Source organism: Phytophthora sojae (genome assembly GCF_000149755.1).
Source record: "Phytophthora sojae unplaced genomic scaffold PHYSOscaffold_7, whole genome shotgun sequence".
In the NCBI taxonomy this organism is placed as follows: Eukaryota; Oomycota; class Peronosporomycetes; order Peronosporales; family Peronosporaceae; genus Phytophthora; species Phytophthora sojae.
Genome location: NW_009258121.1, coordinates 2,834,105 through 2,855,508, shown reverse-complemented (window position 1 = coordinate 2,855,508; position 21,404 = coordinate 2,834,105). Strand labels below are relative to the sequence as shown.

At 55.0% G+C, this 21,404-nt stretch overlaps 11 protein-coding genes across 11 annotated transcripts; 4 read left to right on the top strand and 7 right to left on the bottom strand.

Annotated features, from left to right (window-relative positions):
* Window positions 1-622: 622 nt before the first annotated feature.
* On the top strand, window positions 623-3,618 carry PHYSODRAFT_355203 (hypothetical protein). The gene is made up of 3 exons (XM_009534394.1): window positions 623-1,492; window positions 1,570-1,630; window positions 1,703-3,618. The coding sequence occupies exons 1-3, from the start codon at window positions 645-647 to the stop codon at window positions 1,889-1,891; spliced, it is 1,098 nt and encodes a 365-aa protein (XP_009532689.1). The 5' UTR covers window positions 623-644; the 3' UTR covers window positions 1,892-3,618.
* An 887-nt stretch (window positions 3,619-4,505) lies between these two features.
* On the bottom strand, window positions 4,506-8,653 carry PHYSODRAFT_304021 (hypothetical protein; the record flags this gene model as incomplete). Its single annotated transcript, XM_009534393.1, has 3 exons — window positions 4,506-6,775; window positions 6,995-8,321; window positions 8,390-8,653. The coding sequence occupies 3 exons, from the start codon at window positions 8,651-8,653 to the stop codon at window positions 4,506-4,508; spliced, it is 3,861 nt and encodes a 1,286-aa protein (XP_009532688.1).
* Window positions 8,654-9,297: 644 nt separating this feature from the next.
* PHYSODRAFT_257137 (hypothetical protein) lies at window positions 9,298-9,891 on the bottom strand (the record flags this gene model as incomplete). Its single annotated transcript, XM_009534392.1, has 5 exons — window positions 9,298-9,349; window positions 9,442-9,527; window positions 9,605-9,634; window positions 9,719-9,781; window positions 9,889-9,891. 5 exons carry the CDS (start codon window positions 9,889-9,891, stop codon window positions 9,298-9,300), a joined length of 234 nt encoding a protein of 77 aa, XP_009532687.1.
* Window positions 9,892-10,063: 172 nt separating this feature from the next.
* On the top strand, window positions 10,064-10,915 carry PHYSODRAFT_517113 (hypothetical protein; the record flags this gene model as incomplete). The annotated part of the gene is made up of 1 exon (XM_009534391.1): window positions 10,064-10,915. The coding sequence occupies one exon, from the start codon at window positions 10,064-10,066 to the stop codon at window positions 10,913-10,915; it is 852 nt and encodes a 283-aa protein (XP_009532686.1).
* A 65-nt stretch (window positions 10,916-10,980) lies between these two features.
* On the bottom strand, window positions 10,981-11,682 carry PHYSODRAFT_516787 (hypothetical protein; the record flags this gene model as incomplete). Its single annotated transcript, XM_009534390.1, has 1 exon — window positions 10,981-11,682. One exon carries the CDS (start codon window positions 11,680-11,682, stop codon window positions 10,981-10,983), a length of 702 nt encoding a protein of 233 aa, XP_009532685.1.
* Window positions 11,683-11,826: 144 nt separating this feature from the next.
* Window positions 11,827-12,271, top strand: PHYSODRAFT_336779 (hypothetical protein; the record flags this gene model as incomplete). The annotated part of the gene is made up of 4 exons (XM_009534389.1): window positions 11,827-11,850; window positions 11,908-11,995; window positions 12,067-12,123; window positions 12,186-12,271. 4 exons carry the CDS (start codon window positions 11,827-11,829, stop codon window positions 12,269-12,271), a joined length of 255 nt encoding a protein of 84 aa, XP_009532684.1.
* A 62-nt stretch (window positions 12,272-12,333) lies between these two features.
* Window positions 12,334-13,714, bottom strand: PHYSODRAFT_516474 (hypothetical protein; the record flags this gene model as incomplete). Its single annotated transcript, XM_009534388.1, has 8 exons — window positions 12,334-12,492; window positions 12,569-12,682; window positions 12,748-12,859; window positions 12,931-13,002; window positions 13,085-13,143; window positions 13,205-13,358; window positions 13,423-13,484; window positions 13,577-13,714. The coding sequence occupies 8 exons, from the start codon at window positions 13,712-13,714 to the stop codon at window positions 12,334-12,336; spliced, it is 870 nt and encodes a 289-aa protein (XP_009532683.1).
* Window positions 13,715-14,232: 518 nt separating this feature from the next.
* PHYSODRAFT_515827 (hypothetical protein) lies at window positions 14,233-15,606 on the bottom strand (the record flags this gene model as incomplete). The annotated part of the gene is made up of 4 exons (XM_009534387.1): window positions 14,233-14,335; window positions 14,410-15,179; window positions 15,245-15,431; window positions 15,515-15,606. 4 exons carry the CDS (start codon window positions 15,604-15,606, stop codon window positions 14,233-14,235), a joined length of 1,152 nt encoding a protein of 383 aa, XP_009532682.1.
* Window positions 15,607-15,835: 229 nt separating this feature from the next.
* Window positions 15,836-16,972, bottom strand: PHYSODRAFT_518107 (hypothetical protein; the record flags this gene model as incomplete). The annotated part of the gene is made up of 4 exons (XM_009534386.1): window positions 15,836-16,060; window positions 16,157-16,330; window positions 16,373-16,669; window positions 16,760-16,972. 4 exons carry the CDS (start codon window positions 16,970-16,972, stop codon window positions 15,836-15,838), a joined length of 909 nt encoding a protein of 302 aa, XP_009532681.1.
* Window positions 16,973-17,085: 113 nt separating this feature from the next.
* On the top strand, window positions 17,086-19,572 carry PHYSODRAFT_516823 (hypothetical protein; the record flags this gene model as incomplete). The annotated part of the gene is made up of 2 exons (XM_009534385.1): window positions 17,086-17,529; window positions 17,590-19,572. The coding sequence occupies 2 exons, from the start codon at window positions 17,086-17,088 to the stop codon at window positions 19,570-19,572; spliced, it is 2,427 nt and encodes an 808-aa protein (XP_009532680.1).
* Window positions 19,573-21,028: 1,456 nt separating this feature from the next.
* Window positions 21,029-21,271, bottom strand: PHYSODRAFT_515131 (hypothetical protein; the record flags this gene model as incomplete). Its single annotated transcript, XM_009534384.1, has 1 exon — window positions 21,029-21,271. A coding segment is annotated over one exon (243 nt), but the record flags the coding sequence as incomplete, so codon positions are not given.
* Between the last annotated feature and the right edge of the window lie 133 nt (window positions 21,272-21,404).

The following is a 21,404-nucleotide window of genomic DNA, read 5'->3' as shown; positions in this document are numbered from 1 at the left end:
GAGTTCGCAGCAACTTTTCACACGTAGCTTGCACTTATCGCTGGTCTACGAAATAAAATACCCCACTACCTGTTGATATGGTTGAAATGCTGCTATCATGGTATTTGTCAAGATACAGTCCAATCTCGACTACATCAAGGCAAACACCACGAGGCTGGAAGCAGTCGCTTGCGCAGATACACTCTCTTTGAGAACAACGGGGACACCTGTCCTCAGTCGGGAGAAATCAAAAAGTTGCATGTACAGCTTGTACAGCTTGCACCAGGATAACTTACTTGCCCTAAGCTTTCTTCGGATCATAAGCGAACGTGGAATTCAACTTAAGACCAAGTGCTAAGAGGGGCTCATAGATTGGTGACAGCCAGCGACAGTCACTGCGGGTCCTGTAGGTCGCTGCTGTCATGTACGGAACGCAGGAGCCTTCTCACAAAGCACTATGAGTGCGGCATCGAACATGATGCTTCTCACTTCAACTTGATCGTAATGTGCACCACTTCATCGCTCACGGTACATTGTACCACTTTGTGCGTCCAATCAGAACTTGAATGTGAACCACGCGAAGTACAGTGTATCCGACCGATTGCTAGACGTGCGTCATTCGCGCATCTACCGCCGAAGAGACAAGACCGGACCACCACGAAGCTATGGCGTCCGCCCTGCAAGACATCCAGCTGGACGAGGCCTCCTACGTGGAGCTGCTGCGCAAGCTCATCGGCGTCTCCGAGAAGGTGCAGAACGCCCCCAGCCTGGGGCTCGTCCCGCAGGAGAACCTCGTGTCCGACATCGTGCTGGCCGAGCTGCAGCCCTACACTGCGGAGAACAGCGGCTGCCTGACGATCGAGCGCGTGGAGTTCGTGGCCGGCCGCGGCAACGTCATCATCACGTACCAGCACCCGGACTTCGCCCACAGCGACAAGACCGTCGCGTACGTGGGCTCCCACATGGACGTGGTGCCGGCCAACCCCGAGGGCTGGCAGCGCGACCCCTTCACTTTGACGGTGGAGGGCGACAAACTCTACGGCCGCGGCACGACGGACTGTCTGGGCCACGTGGCGCTGATGACGGAGCTGTTCAAGGAGCTGGCCAAGCGCAAGGTCCGTCTCGAGACCAAGGTCGTGTGCGTGCTGATTGCGTCGGAGGAGAACACGGAGATCCCTGGGGTGGGCGTGGAGACGCTCATGGAGTCGGGCAAGATCGACTTCATCACGAACGGCCCCGTCATCTGGGTGGACTGCTCGGACAGCCAGCCGTGCATTGGTACGGCCGGTGTGATCACGTGGACGCTGAAGGCGACGGGCAAGCTGTTCCACAGCGGTCTGCCGAACCTTGGCATTAACGGCATTGAGCTGGGAATGGATGCGTTCACTAAGATTCAGGAGCGTTTCTACAAGGATTTCGGCCCGCTGCCGCAGGAGAAGGAGTACAACTACTCGTGCCCGTCGACTTTGAAGCCGACGCGCATTGAGTCCTCCACGAATGGTCTCAACCAGATGTACGTGCGCTTTAGATCGAAGTTGGGGCGTTCAGTATGCTGACGGAATTTGTGTGGTATGTGTAATGTGTCTACAGTCCGCCATGGGTCAAGATCTCCGGCGACGTGCGTCTGTCGCCATTCTACGACATGAAGGACGTACGAAATTATTTAGTCTGTAGACTTTTGGAGATGCAATGCGGGAGGCTTATTCGTTGACGTCGTGCTTAGTTGATCGCCAAGATGCACTCGTATGTCGCTGACCTCAACGCCAACATCACGTCGCTTGAGGGCAAGCGTGGCCCTGTGTCTAAGTATACTCTCCCCGCCGAGAACTGGAATGGCAAGCTGGAGCTTACTTTTGAGGAGCAGTACTTCGAGGGCATTGCGTGCTCGCTTGAATCCGTCGGCTACAAGTAAGTTTCGTGCTGCTATGAGATCTTACACCAACGAGTACAATTCTCACACCACGTATATTTTCCTTCAGGTCGCTGCACGCTGCCATTGCCGATGTGCTGGGCGAGGCCAAGCCCTTCTCCATCAGTGGCAGGTAAGGGCTGCTACCGTCCACCTCGCACCCTAACTCGACGATAAACTAACCTCACTACCCGTGTGCGTCTACTACAACAGTCTGCCTCTTGTGCGCGACCTGCAGCGCGCAGGTCTGGACCTGACGCTGACTGGCTTCGGCAAGAGCTCTGTGTATCATGGCGACAACGAGTTCTGCCAGCTGAGCGACATGAAGGACGCCATCAAGATCCTCGCGCGCACCGTCGCCAACGTCGAGGCCGCCACCTCCGCCTAGGAAACGCACGGATCTACATAACGCGATGAGTCCTTGCACCTGTTGCCCTTGTCTATGACCTGTTTGACCCAACACTTCAACAGCTGACCCTTTCGTCTACAGGATGAGTGTACCCGCTCGTCCATTGGCCCCTATTTCAACCAATCACCACCAGCTACCAACCATCACTCCTCCTCGTCCGCAACTTCATCTTCGAATCCTCCCGCCAAGAAGAAGAAGATGGCCTCGCTGCACGACTTCGCGCTCGACGAGAGCGTCTACGTGGAGCTCCTGCGCAAGCTCATCAGCGTCTCGGTACGTGCTTCCTTTCCCTCTCCTTATCCCCGCGCAACTCCTGCGCCTTAACTCCCTCTAGACCCCACAAAACCACGCTCTAAAACTCACCGTCTCACTCCCACCCTTATTTATTAGGAAAAAGTGCAAAATGCGCCCGGACTGGGTCTAATCCCCCAGGAAAACCTCGTCTCGGACTTTGTCCTGGAGGAGCTCAAGCCCTTCACGGGCGCCGAGCTCAGCGTGGAGCGCGTGGAGTTCGTGGCGGGTCGAGGCAACGTCATTCTCAAGTATGCGCCGCCCTCGGCCGCGGCGGACAAGACGCTCGCGTTGGTGGGAGCCCACATGGACGTGGTGCCGGCCAACCCCGAGGGCTGGCAGAGAGACCCCTTCACTCTGACGGTCGAGGGCGACAAGCTCTACGGACGCGGCACCACGGACTGCCTCGGTCACGTGGCGCTGCTGACGTGTAGGTAGCTACAGTGAAGAAGTTTGAGAGGATAGGACTTTTTTCCTTACTTATTGTTTTGCAGTGCTGTTCAAGGAGCTGGCGAAGCAGAAGGTGCCGACCAAGACGCAGGTGGTGTGCGTGCTGATTGCGTCAGAGGAGAACAGCGAGATTGAAGGAGTGGGCGTCGAGACGCTGATGGAGTCGGGCAAGATCGACTTCATCAAGAACGGACCAGTGTTCTGGGTCGATTGCTCCGACAGTCAGCCGTGCATCGGTACCGCCGGAGCTATCACCTGGACGCTCAAGGCGACCGGCAAGCTGTTCCACAGTGGACTACCGAACTTGGGCATTAATGGACTGGAGCTGGCCATGGACGCCATGACTAAGATCCAAGAGTACTTCTACAAGGAGTTCGGCCCCGTCGAGAAGGAGAAGGAGTACAACTACTCGTGCCCATCCACGATGAAGCCGACGCGGATCGAATCCTCTGTCAACGGACTCAACCAGATGTAGGTGGTGTGCTTTGTGAGTTTCCGGCTACTGCATGCGATAGCTGATAGCAAGTGGTGTTTTGCAGTCCGCCATGGGCCAAGATCGCGGGTGACGTTCGCCTCTCCCCCTTCTACGACATGAAGGAGGTTTGTTATTATGTGATTCAGCTAAGCTGAGGCGATATGGCTTGCTAACGCGTGTGATGCGACGCAGATGATTGCGAAGATGACAGCCTTCGTGGACGGACTGAACGCGAACATCACATCGTTGGAAGGCCATCGCGGCCCGGTGTCCAAGTACACGCTGCCGGCTGAAAACCTCAAAGGCAAGTTGGAACTTGTGTTCGACAAGAGCTACTATGAAGGCATTGCCTGTTCACTCGACTCGGTTGGCTACAAGTATGTATCTGTATTATTTTCTGTAACTATGCTTGGTCGGCTGCTTTGCTAACGACCACTTACCATTCTGAAATAGGGCTCTCTATTCGGCAATTAGCGACGTGCTTGGTGAAGCAAAGCCGTTCTCAATCAGCGGAAGGTAGGTTTTGATACATGTAGTCTACAACGAAAGCTTGGTGGCGCTGACTCAACACTACGTTGTTGTCTATAGTTTGCCTCTGGTTCGCGACATGCAACGTGGTGGGTTTGATCTGACTCTTGTCGGCTTTGGTAAGAGCTCCGTATACCACGGTGACAACGAATACTGCCAGCTGAGCGACATGAAGGACGCCTTAAAGATTCTTGCCCTCACGATTGCGAAGGTGGATGCTGCCAAGAAGTAAGTGTCCATACGCTGTTGTGGGTAAAGGCCGGTACCGTGGCCGTTATGGGCCTTCGTGAAGGTCAAGAAGCTGCAAATTCAAGGCACTAGTATTGACTGTTCAAATGAAGTGTGAAAATGAAGGCAAATCTAAGCGCGTGTGAAACGGAAAATGATGTAGCGTTGTCGTAGCTGTCATGGCCGACAGGAGCTTAACGAGGAGAGCGGCATCAGCGGGTCATGTGCGTACTCACTCAGTCATCGGTGGTGGGTACCCTCTTGCGTTGCCACGACATTTGTGAAAACTGAGGACTGTGAGGTACCGTCGCCTTCTTTCGCTGGAGGGCTTCAGCGGCGGCGCGCTTGCTGGCAACGGCATCACGGCCAAGGTTAAGCATAGCAGCCGTGACCGAGGACGGTAGTTTGGCGTACGAGCGGTTCGTGACGAGGTTGACGTAGAACAAGCGTCCGGTCTTAGGATCTGTGCGGCGTGCCCATTCCTTTGGTAAATTGCTGGAGGACCCAGAAGCTGTCCGTCGGCTTGTCAACGTCGACCCGCTGCCTCCACGACTTGTGTAAGATTCGGGCGTAAGTGCGCTTGATGGTGACGAAGATGTCGACGAAGTACCCGGTACAACTTGGACATTTTGGCGGTGTCCATAGGCAACTCGTGACGACGTGGAAGAAGTCGATCCGCCTGCGAAGATGTTGTCAAGCGGCTGGTGCTTGGCCGGGAGTTTCCACGACGCCACTTTATTGAGCGTATCGTAGAAGTATTCTCGCCCGCTTTTCGAGTGCGTTCGACGTATCCATCCCTCGGGCAAAGAATCTTTCCGAGCAGATGAAGACGGTCTCACTGAACCAGCAGCGTTTGACTGCCGGCGAAGCGAAGAAGCTGTAGCGGCAGTAAGGGTAGAGCTGACGCGCTCGGGTCCACGCAGCGCGTCGCTCTTGACGGACTCGCGATCGATTGATTCGCCTCCACGATAACTGAGCTGGTTGTTACTGCTGGTCATGGATGCACGTGAGGTTCCGGATCTTGTGGCTGTTGACGCAGTCTTCACGGTACCGCTCCGGCGTTCATGGATTGACGAAGTTGAAGCGCTGTGACCGCTTGAACGGTGAAGCCGCGAAGAAGCCGTCGAGGCCATCACGCTGGATCTCGGGTGACCCCACTTGCCTCCATGTTCAATCGAGTCGGACCCATTGTTGTTGTTGTGCCCGCGGTTGTTGCTGCTCGTGCTAGCAATAGACGAAACTTCGTCCTCGTCGCGAGGGTCCCGCTGCGAACGGTACGAAATGCCCCCGGTACTGTTTCTCGTGACCGCTGTTGACGCAGTCGAGCTACGGCGTGCAGTAGTTCCAGCACTGTTAAGGCGTGCCAAGGAACTTGACGTGGTAGTGGTTCTGGTTGAAGACGCTGATGCCCGGCGTGGCGCAACAGTCGACGATGAAGCGTTCGCAACGGCTGATGCTTGCGGCCCAGGCAGCGATGAACGACTTGCGGTCTTGACATTCGTGTGCGTATTTTCATCATCGTCATTGTTCTGCTTGCCCGAGATGACAGGCGCCGGTTCCTTCTTTTGAGTTGCCACCTCAACCTCGTCGTCCTCCTGTTGCTGCTGCTTGTTTTGCTTAGTGCCGTCCGATTCCGAGTCCGAAGTTGCTGGCTCGCCCTCGTCGACTTCAGGATCAGCATGCGCCTTCGTCTTCGTGGCAGCAATTCCTGAGTCATATTCGGGTGCTGGAGCCGGAGCAGCCTCTTCGTGGGCCTCCGCCAACTTGTTCTGGAGCTCCTCGTCGCGGCCAACCCTTGAAGCAATTTCCTGCTTGGCCACAGGCTTGACTGGTTCTGGGCTGGAGTTATCGATGTCCTCGGTCTCCTGTGGAGCTTCAGCACCTGCAACTGGTTTGGGTGGTGCAATTGGAGAAGCAAGGCCATCCTTCTGAAGCAGCTTGACTTCACTTTGAATAAGTGTCTTCAGATGCGCCAGTGGGAACTCCTGGTAGTCAAACTCGAAGTCGAAGGCCTTGTCTACGTGGAAGACCGGAGGCTCACCAAGCTGAGCACGGATACTCTTGAAGTAAGGGTGAGCCAGGGCCTGCTTCGCCGAGATGCGACGAGCAGGATTCACGCACAGCAAGCGACGAAGCAGACTCACTGCCTCCGGTGATGCACGACGGAACAACTTGCTGAGTGCCGAAGGCGAGCAAGGTGGCAGACTCTCGAGGAACGCCAGTGCATCTCCCTCGACATCATAGCCACGCTTGTCTCGCGGCGGCACCGGCAGTACACTGAAGACGCGCGAGAGCTGATCCAAGAAGTCTGCACCTGGGAACATTGGTCTCCGGTTCAGCAGTTCACCAAAGATGCATCCGATGGACCACATGTCAACTGCCTCATTGTACGTCCCTGTGGGGGCCAACATGATCTCAGGCGGGCGGTACCAGCGCGTTACGACGTATTCGGTCATCAACGCCTGTGTCTTGTCGACTGCACGGCGCGATTGTTGGCCATCTTGGTCTGCTGATGGTGAAGTGACCGAGTCTCCGGTGCGGTCGCTGTGTGGAATGTAACGCGATAGACCGAAGTCGGTGATTTTGACGTCGCAATTCTTGCTCACAAGAATGTTACCAGGCTTGAGATCGCGGTGCAGCACTCCGTTCTCGTGTAGAGTCTGAGCACCGCAAAGCAACTGGTACATGATGGCCGCGACGTGAGCTTCCTCGAGCTTTGTCTTACTCTGGATGAGACGGTGGAGATCTGTGTCCACGAGATCCATCATCAAGTACAGCTCATCCTTCTCGATGCAAGTGCTCAGGTTCTGCAACGACGCAATGTTGGGGTGCTTGCCGAAGTACCTCATTAGCCGAATTTCACGCAGCGTGTGCTTGGCGTCCCATTCGTCACCAGCCATGGGTGTTATCTTCTTGATGGCGACATTTTTCTTGGTGTCGGTATCTGTTGCGGCACACACGATGCCGTATGATCCTTCACCAAGGACTTGCAGTGGCTTGTACTTCGCAGGGACGTTGAAGTTGCATCCCTTCAGAGTGAAGCCTGAGCCAGCAGGGCAGTCGTTCTCGAGTACCGCGGGGGTATCGTTGTTTCCTGTATTCGATGTTTTGGACGCTTTCGAGGCCGCAGCTTTCTCCGCCTTGCCGGCTTGAGGCTCCTTGTCGTGGGGTTCCGGCTGACGCTTAGTTGTCTTGGTGGCGAATGCAAGCACCTCTTCACAGATATACTGCCGTAGAGTGGCGAGCGGGAGGGACTGCGCTTCGAATGCAAACTCGAGTGAATGCGGCAACAGGAGCGGCGTGATCTCGCCCCACTCGTCCTGAACGCCCTCAAAAAATGGGTGTGCCAGGGCATCGTCCGCTGAAATGCGTTCCTTCGGATTAAAGCAGAGCAGCTTCCGCAACAAGTCCAGTGTTTGCGGCCCAGCAGTGTTACCGAGCTTGGTTTCCAGAGCACCAGGGACTGGAGCTGGGAGTGACGACAGGAATTTAAGTGCGTCCTTCTCGATGACGTAGCCGCGGTCTTCAGGCTCAGGAACCGGCAGAACCTGGAAGACGCGCGTGAGCTGATCCATGAAGTCTGTGCCTGGGAACAGCGGCTTTCGGGAGACCAGCTCGCCAAGGATGCAACCCACAGACCACATGTCCACGGCGCCGTCGTAGCTACCGTTGGGCGCCAACATGAGCTCAGGCGGTCGGTACCAGCGGGTGACGACGTATTCGGTCATCATGGACGGTGCTTCGTTGGCAGCTTGTTCGAGTCCTAGCTGGGCCTTCTTAGGCATCATCCGGGCGAGACCAAAGTCGGTGATCTTGAGTTCGCAGTCTTTGTTGAGAAGGAGATTTCCAGGTTTCAAGTCACGGTGCAGTACGCCATTGTCGTGCATCGCCTTGACTCCTGATAGTACCTGGTACATGATGACGCGGATGTGTCCCTCGGTCAATGGACAAGAGCTTTGAATAAGGCGGTGCAGGTCGGTGTCGGCTAGCTCCATCATCATGTAGAGCTCGTCCTTCTCCTTGCACATGCTCAAGTCCTTCAGCGAAATGATCTGTGGTGAACAGCAAAATATTAGGGGGTTCGCTCAGTCAACCGACAAGCAAGCTGAAAACGACTCACGTTTTCGTGGGCTCCAAGACAGCGCATAAGACGAATCTCGCGGAGTGTGTGCGTGGCGTCCCATTCATCTCCAGCCATGGGCGTGATCTTCTTGATAGCCAGCTTTTCATCGGTCTCGGTGTTGCGAACAGAGCACACCACACCATACGAGCCCTGTCCGATCGCGTCGATGGGCTGGTACTTGGGGTCTACGTTGAAGCTGCACCCGTTGATGGTGAAGCCGTTCTCGGTCATCACCGGCGCGCTGCGTTCATCTCTGCCCATTTGTTTCTGTCTGCTGATGCTTGAAATGCCAAACGAAAGTGGAATGCACGGAAGTGGGGAGGAATAAACGGCTGACCTAGACTCGGGAACTGGAAATTGAACGCCGAGCTAACCTAGGAGCAGCTACCGCATGCGGGGAACAAGGTGAACCTTGCTTTGCCGGATCACCCGACTCAACTTGCTGGGCGCGTGGGACGAAGCAGGGCTTCAACGAGCAGCTAGGCGAGGTTTCACTGCGATAGTCACGAAGGTCAAGGCCAATTTTAGTGCTCTTGGTCTGCTGGCATGTTCACCAGCGCAGCATGCGATACTTCAAGGCGAGTCTGGCGGTGAAGATAGCTGCATGAACCCAGCAAAGACGTGCTTGGCCGCGTCGCGTGGGCTGGGTGTTGGTTTTGAAACGAAGAACCCTGACCAAATTTATAGTCGCGAAACCAACTTCAAGCAGGACCAGTGCAATGGTTGACAGGAATGTCTTTCAACAACCTGGGCCCATCTGGACTTGTTGTATTGATTGGGGCTACATGCATGCATGGAAGGCAAGCACCATCGCAAGCTCGAAAGGAGCGTTGGGCCTCAAAAATAGTGGACTCAGCGTCATTCAACGCCAAGGAGATGCTGTTCCGCTCTTCTTCCTGCTCTAGCTAGAACGGTAGCTTCCACCACGCGATAAACTCCGTCCAGCTGATGGAACCACTGCGAAAGAAGCGCACGGCATGCGATGAGGTTGATTCTTCTGATCTGAACCTCGGGCAGGAAACCCATCGACTGCGACGTCAGCTTCGTACCTCTCGTCCGTGTCCAATTCCTTGGCCAGATACTGCAGCTCGATCTCCGAGAGCGGCTCACCGAGATCCTCTGCAATGTCCCGGAGCTGCGATCCCAACGCGATAAATTAACTCGTCCCGAAAGTCGGGTGAAGAGGCACCTGGTCATTCATTGAGCACTTACTTCATCGATGTCGATGTCTCCAGACCCGCCCTAACATCCGACCGGGTATAACAAAGAACAGCAACACCCTGACATTAGCTGCGCACAACGCACTCTCGACGCACCGCTATGAACCTTGTCGTAGTCGTCGAAGATCTTCCTGAGCTCGCGCTCGTGCTCCTCCGAAAGAGTTGCCGACTACTTGCACCGAAATGAAGCAGTCACCATCATGAGCACGAAGACATCGCCATTTAGTCTAGCCAAAGCCCAGCACAATTCCTCTCAGAGATTCCTGCCTGTCTTACCATGCTAACTGCGCTTGAGCTTGAGGGTCGCTGCTAGGGAACAGAATGAATCAACGTCGACCGCTCGTTCATGGAATGCGACGGTCTCCGTTGCGTCCCTTCAAGATCATCGCGATCTTTGGCCGATCGTGTGTGTCACTTCGGCTTTTGCGTGTCAAATAGGCAAGAAGACCCCATGCTTGCCCGAAACTTCGCGTTATTGCTCGTGCTGCTGTCAGCGTCGCCAGCCTTGGGCGACCGGAACACGCTCTGCGATGACGGCGAGCCGCTTGGCATTTCATGCGGCGTCATCTTGCCTCAAGTCGAGCCGGACTCGCTGAGCTACGTCATGTGCGGCAGCGGCAACGCGCTCTTCGCGCTGCAAGCCGGGTGCTACCTCTGCGTGGACGCTGCGACGTGTGTCGGTCTCGGTACTTCGATGAAGTTGAACCCAGGAGGCCAAGGCAATACCAACGCCCACGTGCTGCCGAAAGCCAATGGCAACGACATCTCAGTGCTGCTTCAGGACCAGACAGACCACACACCCGACGAGGCTGCGTACGAACAGGTGACGGCCATCGCCAATGCGAACTTCGCAGGAGCGGCAGCCCAAGTGGACGACACCAAAGACAGCGACCCTGCGAAGCATCGCCCTAAGGAGGTCTCCAACTGGTGGTTCTCCCTTCCTGGAGGCTTGGCGCTCGTGGCGCTCGGGATGGCCATTAACAACCGCATGCCTTCGCGTCGTCGCGGGTTCCAGCGGCTGCAGGACACCAACCGACAAGACCCGACTTCGCTGTTCCAAGAGAACATCAACCCGTTCTGCAACAATCTTAGCGACGAGGACCTAGCGATCGAGACTGCCGGCCACTTCCAAGGAGACCCGAGTAACAGCGAGAGCGAGGAGGCGCAGTTCCTCCCGTCCGCTGAACTGGAGGAGGACGAATTTACCCAAGCTGAATCGGAGGCCATCAAGCGAGCTGTACTGCTGCACATCAAGGAGTTCGACGAAGAGGAAGAGGAGGAAGAAGAAGAAGTGGAGATTTAATAACCCACAGCGTGGTGCATTAGTGTGCACGGAAAACGAATTAAAGAAAATTGAAGTTACTGCGTTCACTGCTCTCGCTCGTAAACCACCGTTCCATCTCTCTTAACAGCTCGCAAAAAGTATTTGCGGTCGATAACCCCGGTGTCCCCCACGCCGGGACTCAGCACCACGTTGTTGCTGGACTTGTAGAACTTGATGCCGTCCTTCACCGCCATGGGGAAGTCGACGTACAGCAGCAAGTCGCAGTTGGAGCGCATGCCGCTCACCACCTCGTCGTCCATGACTTCCCGCTCGGCGAAGTGGATGTGGTTCCGCTGCATCTTGGACAGCCCCGAGCTCCAAATGCTCTCCCAGAACTTGAGGTACGTGCCGTGCACGCACTTGTCGATGGCGTCGGGGGCTTCCAACGGGGTCAGGAGCTCCTCGTCCTGAACCAACTGCAACGTGTGGCCCTGATTGGCTCGGATGAACTTGACGGCTCCGGTCGCGTCCGTCGTGATGGAGAACCTCTTCTTGGCGTTGGTGCGCACCACGTCGTCCACCTGCTGCTCACTGAAGGACTGGAACAGCGGCAGGGCCAGCAGTTGAGCCAGCGGAACGAACCCAGACGGTCTCATGTCGAGTTGCAACTCTTCCGCCCCGTGACGCAGAGCGTAGGCTAATGTCTTGGACAAACGGACTTCGGGAGGGTCATCTCTGCGCCCCGAAGGGCGGGTTTTGCCCCCTCGACGAGGTTTGCGCTGCTGTTGACCTGCTCGGGACGCCATCGAACTGGAAATGGTGCACTCAACTGCCGCTTGACCTTTATTTTGGGTTCTGAGACCTTCGTGAGTGAAGATCACTCAGTTGATTTTGCCCAAAATAAGGAATTCGATAGTGTGCTATATAACATAGCTGCTCTTGAGGAGAAGATGGTGCGCCACAACTGTAGGAAGGTCGTGGATTGTAGACGCTAGTTGCTAAGTTTTAGAGTGGAATGTTGGCCTGAGCAGGACAGCAAGCTGCCGAGTTTGTTCCCGCGCAAGCACTACCTGGACATCGTGGACGACGCGTGGATCAGGGACACGCTGTCGGACGACGGTAAGAGTGTCTGAATTGACATCTTCAAGATCGGGAGTCCACGCTGAGCTGCTGTACTGTTGTTGCTGCAGAGATTGAGGTTCCGCCGGCGCTAGATGTCGATCCAAATGGCAGCGAAAGCCCCACGGGTAGGTGGATTGGTGCGGCGTTTTAGGATAATATTTGTTTACTAATTTCATTTCGGATGCAGGTGAGCCGCCGATGTGGGCTGCCGACGAGAAGGTGGATCGCTGGAACGACCTGGGGCTGGACCAGTGGGTCAAGGACACGGCTTAACTGAAGCAAGCCAGTGCATTACTTAGGATAGTGACGAAGTAGCGAATTAGGTTTCGATGCAGCTACTTCCCGTTGAGCAAACAATCGAGCGCGTCGCCTTCGAAGACGTTCTGAGAGGCCTCAAACGACCTGGCAAAAGTGACGCTCTGTAAGGTTTCGCACACTTCCTCGAACGTCGGGCGAGAACTCGGTTCGCCGTCCCAGCATTGTTTCATTAATTCCTGACAGAATGCAAGCACAGTCATTGTATTAGGAAGAGGGTGATACTTGAAAAATGCAAAAAAATAACGATCTGACCTGGCACTCGCGTGGGCAATCGACAGTGGGAACACGGAACCGCTCGCCTCCTAGAACCCGCCACTTGATGTCCGAGACATCATATCCTCGAAATGGAATGTCTCGGCTGAAAATCTACACCATCACAACTCAGCATTTGGCAAAATAATCAACACGGACTTTGGAACTGCAGTGCCTACCTCCCAGAGGAGAATGCCAAACATAAAGACGTCCACGGATTTGGAGAACGGCTGGCCGCTGAGCAGCTCCGGTGGCATGTAACTGGGAGTCCCTGCCGTTGTAAACTTGGTGCTACGCACGGTAGTATGTAGTCAAGTTAGATTGTTCCCCATCACACTAATTAATTGAGCTCTTCGGCGTACCGGACGAGACCAAAATCGCAGAGCTTCGCGACGCCTTTCGCGTCAAGCAGCACGTTGGCACTCTTCAGGTCGCTGCATTCAGAAGCCATGAATATACAAATAAGCCGCGTGGATCAGTGCCAGTTCAGCAGGAATCACTGCAGAATTAACGCACCGGTGAATCACTGCTGGCTTCCGGGAGTGAAGGAAGCGCATCCCGTTTGCAACATCTCCCTGTGCGTACATATTCCGTCATCGAGGAAGTCGTGTGCAGCCGATTTGAAATCAAGCTTACCGCGATTCGCGTCAACTGCTGCGGGCTCAAGTAAGTGTTCGTCCCGTGCAGTAAGTGGTGCAGGGAGTAGTCGCAGAGCTCCATGACCATACACAGATTCGGAGGCTCCAAGCACGCTCCGATCAAAGTGACCACGTTGGGGTGCCTCAGTATGCTGCAAATGCAATTAAAATGCCATTAGAGAAGAAACAATAATGCGTTGTACAAGCAGGGCAGACCTCATGACAAGCAGCTCGTCCATGAATTCCTGTTTGAGCGCCTCATCCACGCGAGGGTCAAACTGTGTAGCCACAATGTTGTCACGAGTGAAACAATAACGATTAGTGCCAGGGATCATGATGCAACCGAACACACATTAGCTGGAGCATGCACCAGAGTTTTCAATGCGACCGACTGCTTCCGGTAGATTCCACGGTGCACCAGCGCGACTCCACCCCCGCCGATGGTCTCGCATACGGTCAGGCTGCTGAACGGGATATTCTCCCAGCACAGAGAGCTGTCACTGTCCATCGTGTTTGGATGTGTTAAGCTAGAGCGCAACAAGGATGAGGACGACTGCCTCCTGGTCGTCTACAGCAGTCGACGGGGTTTCGCCCACTTCAAGCTAAAGATGGGGGCGCTTCGCGTAACATTCGAGTCCATATATGGCTACAGTCTATTGAGGTAACCTTCGTGTAACATCAATGTCTCGTCGAAACCTGTGGCTACGGGAGCTCCTCAGTTGCCTTTTTGCTGTCTACGAAAAACCTGCTTTTGGTTGTACATGTATTAATATTCCGCAGTTTATGAATCGGCTCTGCCTCGGTTTGGGTCGGTGACTGGCAGCTCGCTGCCATCTTGTCGCAACGTCCTTCATGCACGAGCCCAAAGTGAAAGCTCAACCCTTTGGTGTGTCTCGGAGAGCAGCTAGCGCCTACGTGCTCGTTGCTGCTCTCCAGCACTAAGGGATTAACATACTGTACCAAAACACCATCATCAGCCAGTTGTAGTGCCCTTTATTGCCTGCGTTAGAGGCACCCATTAGCAAATTATCTTCGACTGTAGAGCTTCTCGGTCGAGTTGCCTTGTCGCGACGAGCGCGTGTGCTTGAGCAGCAGCGAAGCTTGGGTCGTGCTGGGCGTAACTAACGACCTGGAGCACAATACACCATTGAGCATTAGCAAATGAGTAGAATATTCGCAGCCATGGCACGACACAGCACGCACTTGATGTAGGGCTCGAGCTGCTTGATGGTCCACTTCTCCTGCATCTTGAAAAGCTGCTCGAATCGCTTCTTGGGCTCGGGCGAGAGTTCTTCTTCAGGGAAGTACACGACCCGCGTAGGCTTGCCTGCCGCCTGCGGCTTGACAAGCACCAGGCCGCTGAGCATGTCCAAGCTCACGGTCACGCTGTCAGGCACCCGGACCTTCCACTTGTCCATGAAGTTGTCCAGTTCCCAACCGGCGTCGGCGGGATTCAGCGCCACATGCTGCTGCTGCGCTTGGAACTGCGCCTCTGCTGCCTGCTCGTCGAATAAAGACTTCGCTCGGAATGTAGCCACCTTGACAGGGTCCAGCGTGCAGTGGTCCTCGCCGTTAACTTCCGCTAGCGAGCCGTACAGCTTGCAGCACTGTCGAACTGCCACGAGCGGCTCGTCCAGCTCCGCCAGGAACTTCTTCACAGGCACTCCAGGCTCCGACAACACCTTCCAGTCGTGCTGGACGATGGCATCCAGCATGTCCGTGAACACCTGCGACTGGTACTTCGGTCCCAGCAGCCTCCAGCTCCCCGCCTCCTCAAACGCGTGCACCTCCTTCAGCATCTCCAGCACCTCGTGCTCACTCACTTGCAGCGCAGCCACCAGGTCACTGGTCGAGTACAACTTGTGCAGCTTAGCGCGTTTGGCTTGGGTCTCGGCAGCACGCTGGGGCTTCTCGTACGGAGCTTCCAGCAGCAACGCACGCAACTGCGTGGCATCGGGGGCCTTATGCTCCAGCTACAGCAACAGATAGCTTCAGTATCATACACCTATTTGGCTACATTTTCGTAGCCATGACCTACCAGGTAGTGGAAGCGAGCAGCTCCTGACACTTCGATCGTGCGCTTGCCCGTGGTCTGCTCCGGCCCGCTCCAGTCCGTGTGAGTCGTTAATAGCCTCAGGTTGGACGTGTCCTCCTTCTTGATGTAGTACGACTTGTCTTGGGTGCACAGCACTGCTCGGGCGTCCGGTGCGCCAACGATAAAGACTCTGCAGGCATGAATAGACGCGTTTTATTATTAATAGACGATGTATCCATTTTTCAATAAGGGTTTTTGAGGCGAAGCACGCACTTGCTGCCGCTGGTGATGGCCTGCTCGATCTCCGGATTCAGTTGCAGCAGTCGGTACTTGTCCTCATTGAAGTCTGCGGTCGTCACGACCATGGAATCCAAGGCATCCGCCGACACTTGCTCCGACATGATGGCGCTGGGGTGTCGCGCTGTTCCCGCGTTTGTTTTGTTTAGTCTCTACTAGGTACGATTACATGTACATGTATTAACCAAATCATTTGGCTAATTTGGCCCAAATGCACTATAGTGGAGAAGATCGTGTCTTCTGAAGAAGTGTAGCTAAAATTACTTATTTATTTTTATAGGCTGGGTTTATTTGAATCTATCTGCAGTTGACGAGAGTTTCAATGGCTGCTTCAAGTCTTTCTGTGATGTCCAGGATGCCAGCTTCGCCGACGAGTTCTGTGACTTCGGGGGTTTCGAGAACTCGCTTGAGTTTCAGCAGCGAAGGCAGCATCTTGAGCTCTAAAAGTTGAGAGGCGGCAGTCTCAATCTGGTCGACCAGCACACTCAGCAGCGTAATTGCCAACCGCAGAATCTCAGCGTACTCGGAGGCGTCAAAGACTGTTGTCGACGTCGTAGTGGTGGTGGACTCATCGTCATCCCCAGCAGTTGGACGGGGCGTTGGTTCAAGCAGCTTGACTACCAGGTCTCTCAGCATCGGCAGCACCTTCTCCAGTAGATCTTCGAACACGTCCACATACCGCTGACTGAAGTTTAAGAGCAGAACCAACGCGTAGACTCTGAAGTTCGAGGCCTGCTCAGACGACGCCAACGCCTCCCTCGACCGTCTCGCAGCAGCATCTCTCCTCTCGTTCTCCCCTTCAGCTTCGTTCCTCAATTCCAGCGGTAGATTCACGTTGCGATGCAGACACTTGATCACTGTTGGTAGCAGCTTGGCAATGGCCCCCAGCGTCTCTTCATCAGCGATGACTACCATCCAGCCCAACACGAAGAACGCGTCGCCCTGCGCCCACTGGTTCTTGCACGTGGCCATCTTGGCTACATTCTTCAGAACCTGGTCCCCATACAGATCCAGCAGCTGCTGACCTGCCACCCTCGAGATGCACAGGGACCCCACTGCGTTCGCCGCCTTGCACTTGAGCTGCACGTCTCGAGCGCTCAGGGCGGAAATTAAGTTGCGCAAGTGCAACTGCTGCTCTGACTGCACGTGGTCCTGTGTTGCATCAACTCCCTGAGTATCTTGAGCCTCCTCTTGGTCTTTGAGTTCCGCTTTGGAGACCACCAGGAGCCGCCTGATCTCCATGCTGATACTGTCCAGCGGCATGGCTGCAATCTCGGTCAACGCCTCGACGAACAGCAGCTTCTCCTCGCCTTCCACGCCGTGTAGAGGGTCCCATTGCAGGCAGCTCTGCAGCTGCTGGGCGTACGCAGCCAACGTCGAGTGGTTCACCTCCTCCACGTCCAGCAGCTCCGACGCCGTCGTCGGCGCAGCCATTTGCTCCATCCAGCGTCCAAATGGCTAAACTCAATGTGGCGTACATCATATTTGGTGTACCCAACACAACGACAACGGCGCCATTTTTCGAGGCAGGTGAAGGCGCTGTAGCCATGGTGAAGCGGACGGCGCCGTTCAAGGCTCGGTACGCCGTGGAGCTGGGGCTGCGCGTGAAGGAGCGCGACCCCGAGACGAAGGAGGTGCTGACCGCCAGCTGTCTGTTCTGCGAGCTCTTCGGACGAGAGACGAAGGCGGGAGCCCAGCGCCGCCCCACGGACAAGGTGGCTACATTCAAGCCCCCGTTCCGCAAGGACTCGATCCAGATCCACCTGGTGGGGCAGCACCCGACGCACTGGGGCGAGTACTGCGCGCTGTCCAGCGACGACAGCAAGCGGGCCTATTTTATTGCAGCGGGGGCCACGATGGACCTCAATGTGGAGACCAATCAAGACGCTGCGAGACCTCGGAAGACGCAGCGGACGGCGGTACCTGCGTCCACAACCGTTTCTATTTCAACTACTTCCACTCCCACTTCAACTTCTTCGAGACCAGTTACAGTACTTCCGAAGGGTCCAACTCCCGCCATGAGGACAGCGGCGATGGGTCCAACTGTGCAGCCCGTGCACTTCTTGGTGGACAGGGACATTGTCTCGGTGGCCATTGGAGTACTGCTACCTTACGCAGCGAGACCTGCCCCGGAAGGACAGACGTACCAGATGACGGCCATGGCGGACTTTGAGGACCTGGTGAACGCCAGTGAGTTGAGGACAGGCGGCTTAGCGGTGGACACTACAGCGGCCAGGTTTCGAGTGGTCCTCCAGGACCCGACCCAGTTCCAGCAGTTCGTGGACTACTTGTCCACCAGCGGATCGCTGTCCAACTCGGCCAGGATGCTGTACGCCAGCACTCAACCGGCTGCAATTGGACCATTCTTCGACGGGGTGCAGGTCCCAGCGATCGATGTGGGCAAGTTCGCAAGATATTTATGCGCCATCAACTTCCAGCGGATCAGTGAGATTGCAAAAAGCGCTGGAGGTTATTCCATCGGCCTCAAGGTGGCGCCCATCGCCCCAGCCTCCTTCTTCGAGGCGCAAGTCGAGTACTGTCTGCACGTGCAGCTCCGCGTGTTTGTGGATGGAGAGGTGACGAGCTTCCACTTACTGTCGATTCCCTTGAACAAACGGCGGGCGTCAGACCCCTCGGGGAATACTGGCGTCTTTGAGATCGCAGAGACTGCCTTGAACGCAATTACCCCGCGATGGCAGGATATGATGATCGCGGTGATCTCGGATAGCGACGGTATCACGGCGGAAGGACCCGAGGACCCGCGACTTTCGCTTCGGAATGCGGTGGCTACTCGCTTTGAGAGTGTTGCCAAAGCTGGTTTCTTGCGCGTATGCTGCGCCGCGCGTCGGCTGGACTCACTGGTGCAGAGGTTCTTCAGCAAAATTCTAGGAGGCGGCGAGCCTTACTCGACGCTGACGGCCCTCCTCGCGTACGTTGGTCGACAGCGTGTGCTGCTCGCTACGATGGAAACCAGCGCTCCCAGTATTGGAGATAACCGGTGGAGGTCAGTCGCGAACGTTGCGATGTGGTTTCGACGTCATGGAGTGAGCATCCGCGAGTATCTGGAGCGAGAACAGTCCGCCTGCGCACCTCCCGGTTCGTGGTGGATTCGCGTCACATTGGCAGCTCGAATCGGACAGGAGTCGATACCGATTCTTGAGGAGATCTCGGGATTGACTACGGGGACGTCACACCCTCGCGATGCTGTGATAAAGCTGCGAGCGTTCTTGGTGCAGTGGTTCAGTATCTCGGATCCTCTTGCAGTTGACGATTCCGCTGTCGACGATGCGGCTACTCGGGTGAATAGCAGTAACTTGGCGATCTCCAAGGATGGGAAGTATTCGGTAACCAGCGAGAAAGTTTTCGCTGCGCTGGAAGACTTGGGGACGTATATCGCCGAGGCTCTACAGATACCTGAAAACGGAGACGTTACCAACCAGTCAGCGGTTCACTCCACCGTGAGTGAAATTGCTACGAGTGTTGTGAATCTCGTATCGGGCCTCACATCAATTACCATCGACGTTGACGCAGTTGATCCGAGGCTATCGGAACTTTCTGCTGTGCTGCCGCATGAGCTGGTGAAGATGCGTGGGCGCCAGTTCACGTCAATTGTCCAGCCGCAGATCCAGCGACTTCTTCTTGCAGGCTGGTCGAGGCAAAAAATCGATTGGATCGAGCAGGATTTCCAGGATCTCTGCGGTGCCTACTTCCGTGAGCCGTCTCTGAAGCTTGCGTTGGAGTCGTGCGGTGATAGAAGCTCCTTCCGAGACGCGTGGGGCTGTCTCCAAGGCCGCTTCTCCTACTTGCGTGACTTTTGCGGAATCATGGCGACTGCGTACCCTGGTGCAGCTATCAGCAGTGAAGTTACGGGAAGCGCTGGTAACACTTCGCTACAGATCGGCTGCTCTTCGCTGGCGCCGCTTTCCCGTGTAACCAGCCTGCCAGGAAGTATCGAGTCTGGCGTCTCCGATCTGTCGGTGCAGGCAGCTCTGCAGGCTAAACAATTCCGACGGCTGCGAGCAGTCCGACTATAGGTTTTGGTTGCTACGCTGAAGAACTTTAGCGTATATCCGAGTTTTGAGTGAATGTCCAGTCAAAATTTCCTTTCAAATTTCCAGCACGCTGTTGATACTTTATGGTGGGCCCCCGCTCATGCGAGTCCGGCCAGTGAGTACCATACATGTATAATTCGCAAAAAAAGCATGAAAGGTACCAAGTGCACTATTACAGTACGCAGCTAAAAAAAACGCTTTTGGTAGGTGATCTGTCGAGGTTCGCTTCAATACCATTCCTAAAGTGTAGAAGCTGCAATTATTTCTGTAGCGCTGATAACGGCTTTCGTCCGCTGCAGGCGGGCACTAGCTTGGATGTATAATATTCCTCTTCAGAGATCTGGCAATATCTCGATAATTCGCCATTACACAGTATAACATATACTCGAAGATCGGTGGGTCTAATCCCAAACAGAATCAACGCATAATGCATCACCAGATTACCCGGTAGTTTCATATCACGGGACTATCCCAGAGATTGCAGTGTACACGTACGTCTCTACCGTACAGCGAATTAGAGTTGGGTAAAATCATCACCGAGTTAATACCAATTATCGTTATTACCTTCCTAATAACTTCCTATTAACGGTATTACCTTTTGTGTAAAGTTGGTGTGTCAGGAATATTTAAGCTAAAAACAAGGACGGGATGAGGCTAGCACCTACGGGCCCATCATACCTTCCTAGTGGTTGGAAGACTAGGTGGGAACAAGCATCAAGTGTTAGCATTAAGGAAAAGCGCACTCTGAGCGGGGTTTTAGATTGCACACAAAAAGGCAGTTTACCGTACACAATCTTTACATAATGGTATTACCAATCGGTATTAGATATCTAAAAATCCTAATACCAGTTATTAGGAGTTATTAACTTGGTAATAAACAACACTACAGCGAATACATCTGTGTTACATGACCAGGTCCCAAACGCCGCTCCCAATGAGGAGAGCCAATAAAAAGTGAGATTCCAAATGACTTCAACAAAGTATGGACTTGTTTATCGGCTCCAAAGCCAAGAAAAAACCTTAAGGTTTTATTTTGGCCGGCTGCGCAGCCTTCTCCGCCTTCGCACTTTCCGCCCCGCATCTCCAACACAACAGCGCGCTCCGAGCGCGCCGCACGCCGCCCCCGCCGGCCACCCCAGACCCGAGTGCCCCCAGGCGCGCCCCACGCGCCCCACGGAAGGACCCGGCGAAAGCAGCTACAAAACCCGGCAGGGCGGGCGTTATGCTGCCAGTTTTGGTAGCTGTCGGCCAAGCACGATGTCGTGCGCGCTCGCTGACGGTATGTGAGCGTTTTTCTATTGTGTATGACTTTGTATCGGGACTGACGGAATTCCATGCGCTGTGTTTAAGTTGTGGGATGGCGATGACGGGTGCATTTGCGCCTTGAATTCGTTGTATGAATAGGAATGTATTAAGCGTTAATACAAGCTGCGTGATCCTACGACTCCAAGTCTTTTTGCTTCCATTGGTGACTAGCTGGAGTGCAGCGGTCGACGATGCCACCGTTCGCTTTGCGGGTGATAAATGCTGAGCAGAGCGCGTCGTACGCAGAGCGGTGGTCAACGCGCAGCTTTCTCCAGCGCTTCCGTAGCGACCCCGCGGTTTCGGATCGGCCTTTACCGTCGATACTCCCAAGCGCAGCGTTGACCTTCTTGTCCAAGTCTTCCGCTAGCGTCCAGACACGCTACTTCCACAGCCGAAACGCGACGCCGTCCCGGTCCAGTGGCGCCGTTGGTACGTCTACCTGCTATGATCATGATGTTGACGCCTGCCTTGAGATCAGCGCTGTAGTGGGCCTACCTTGGCTCACTACT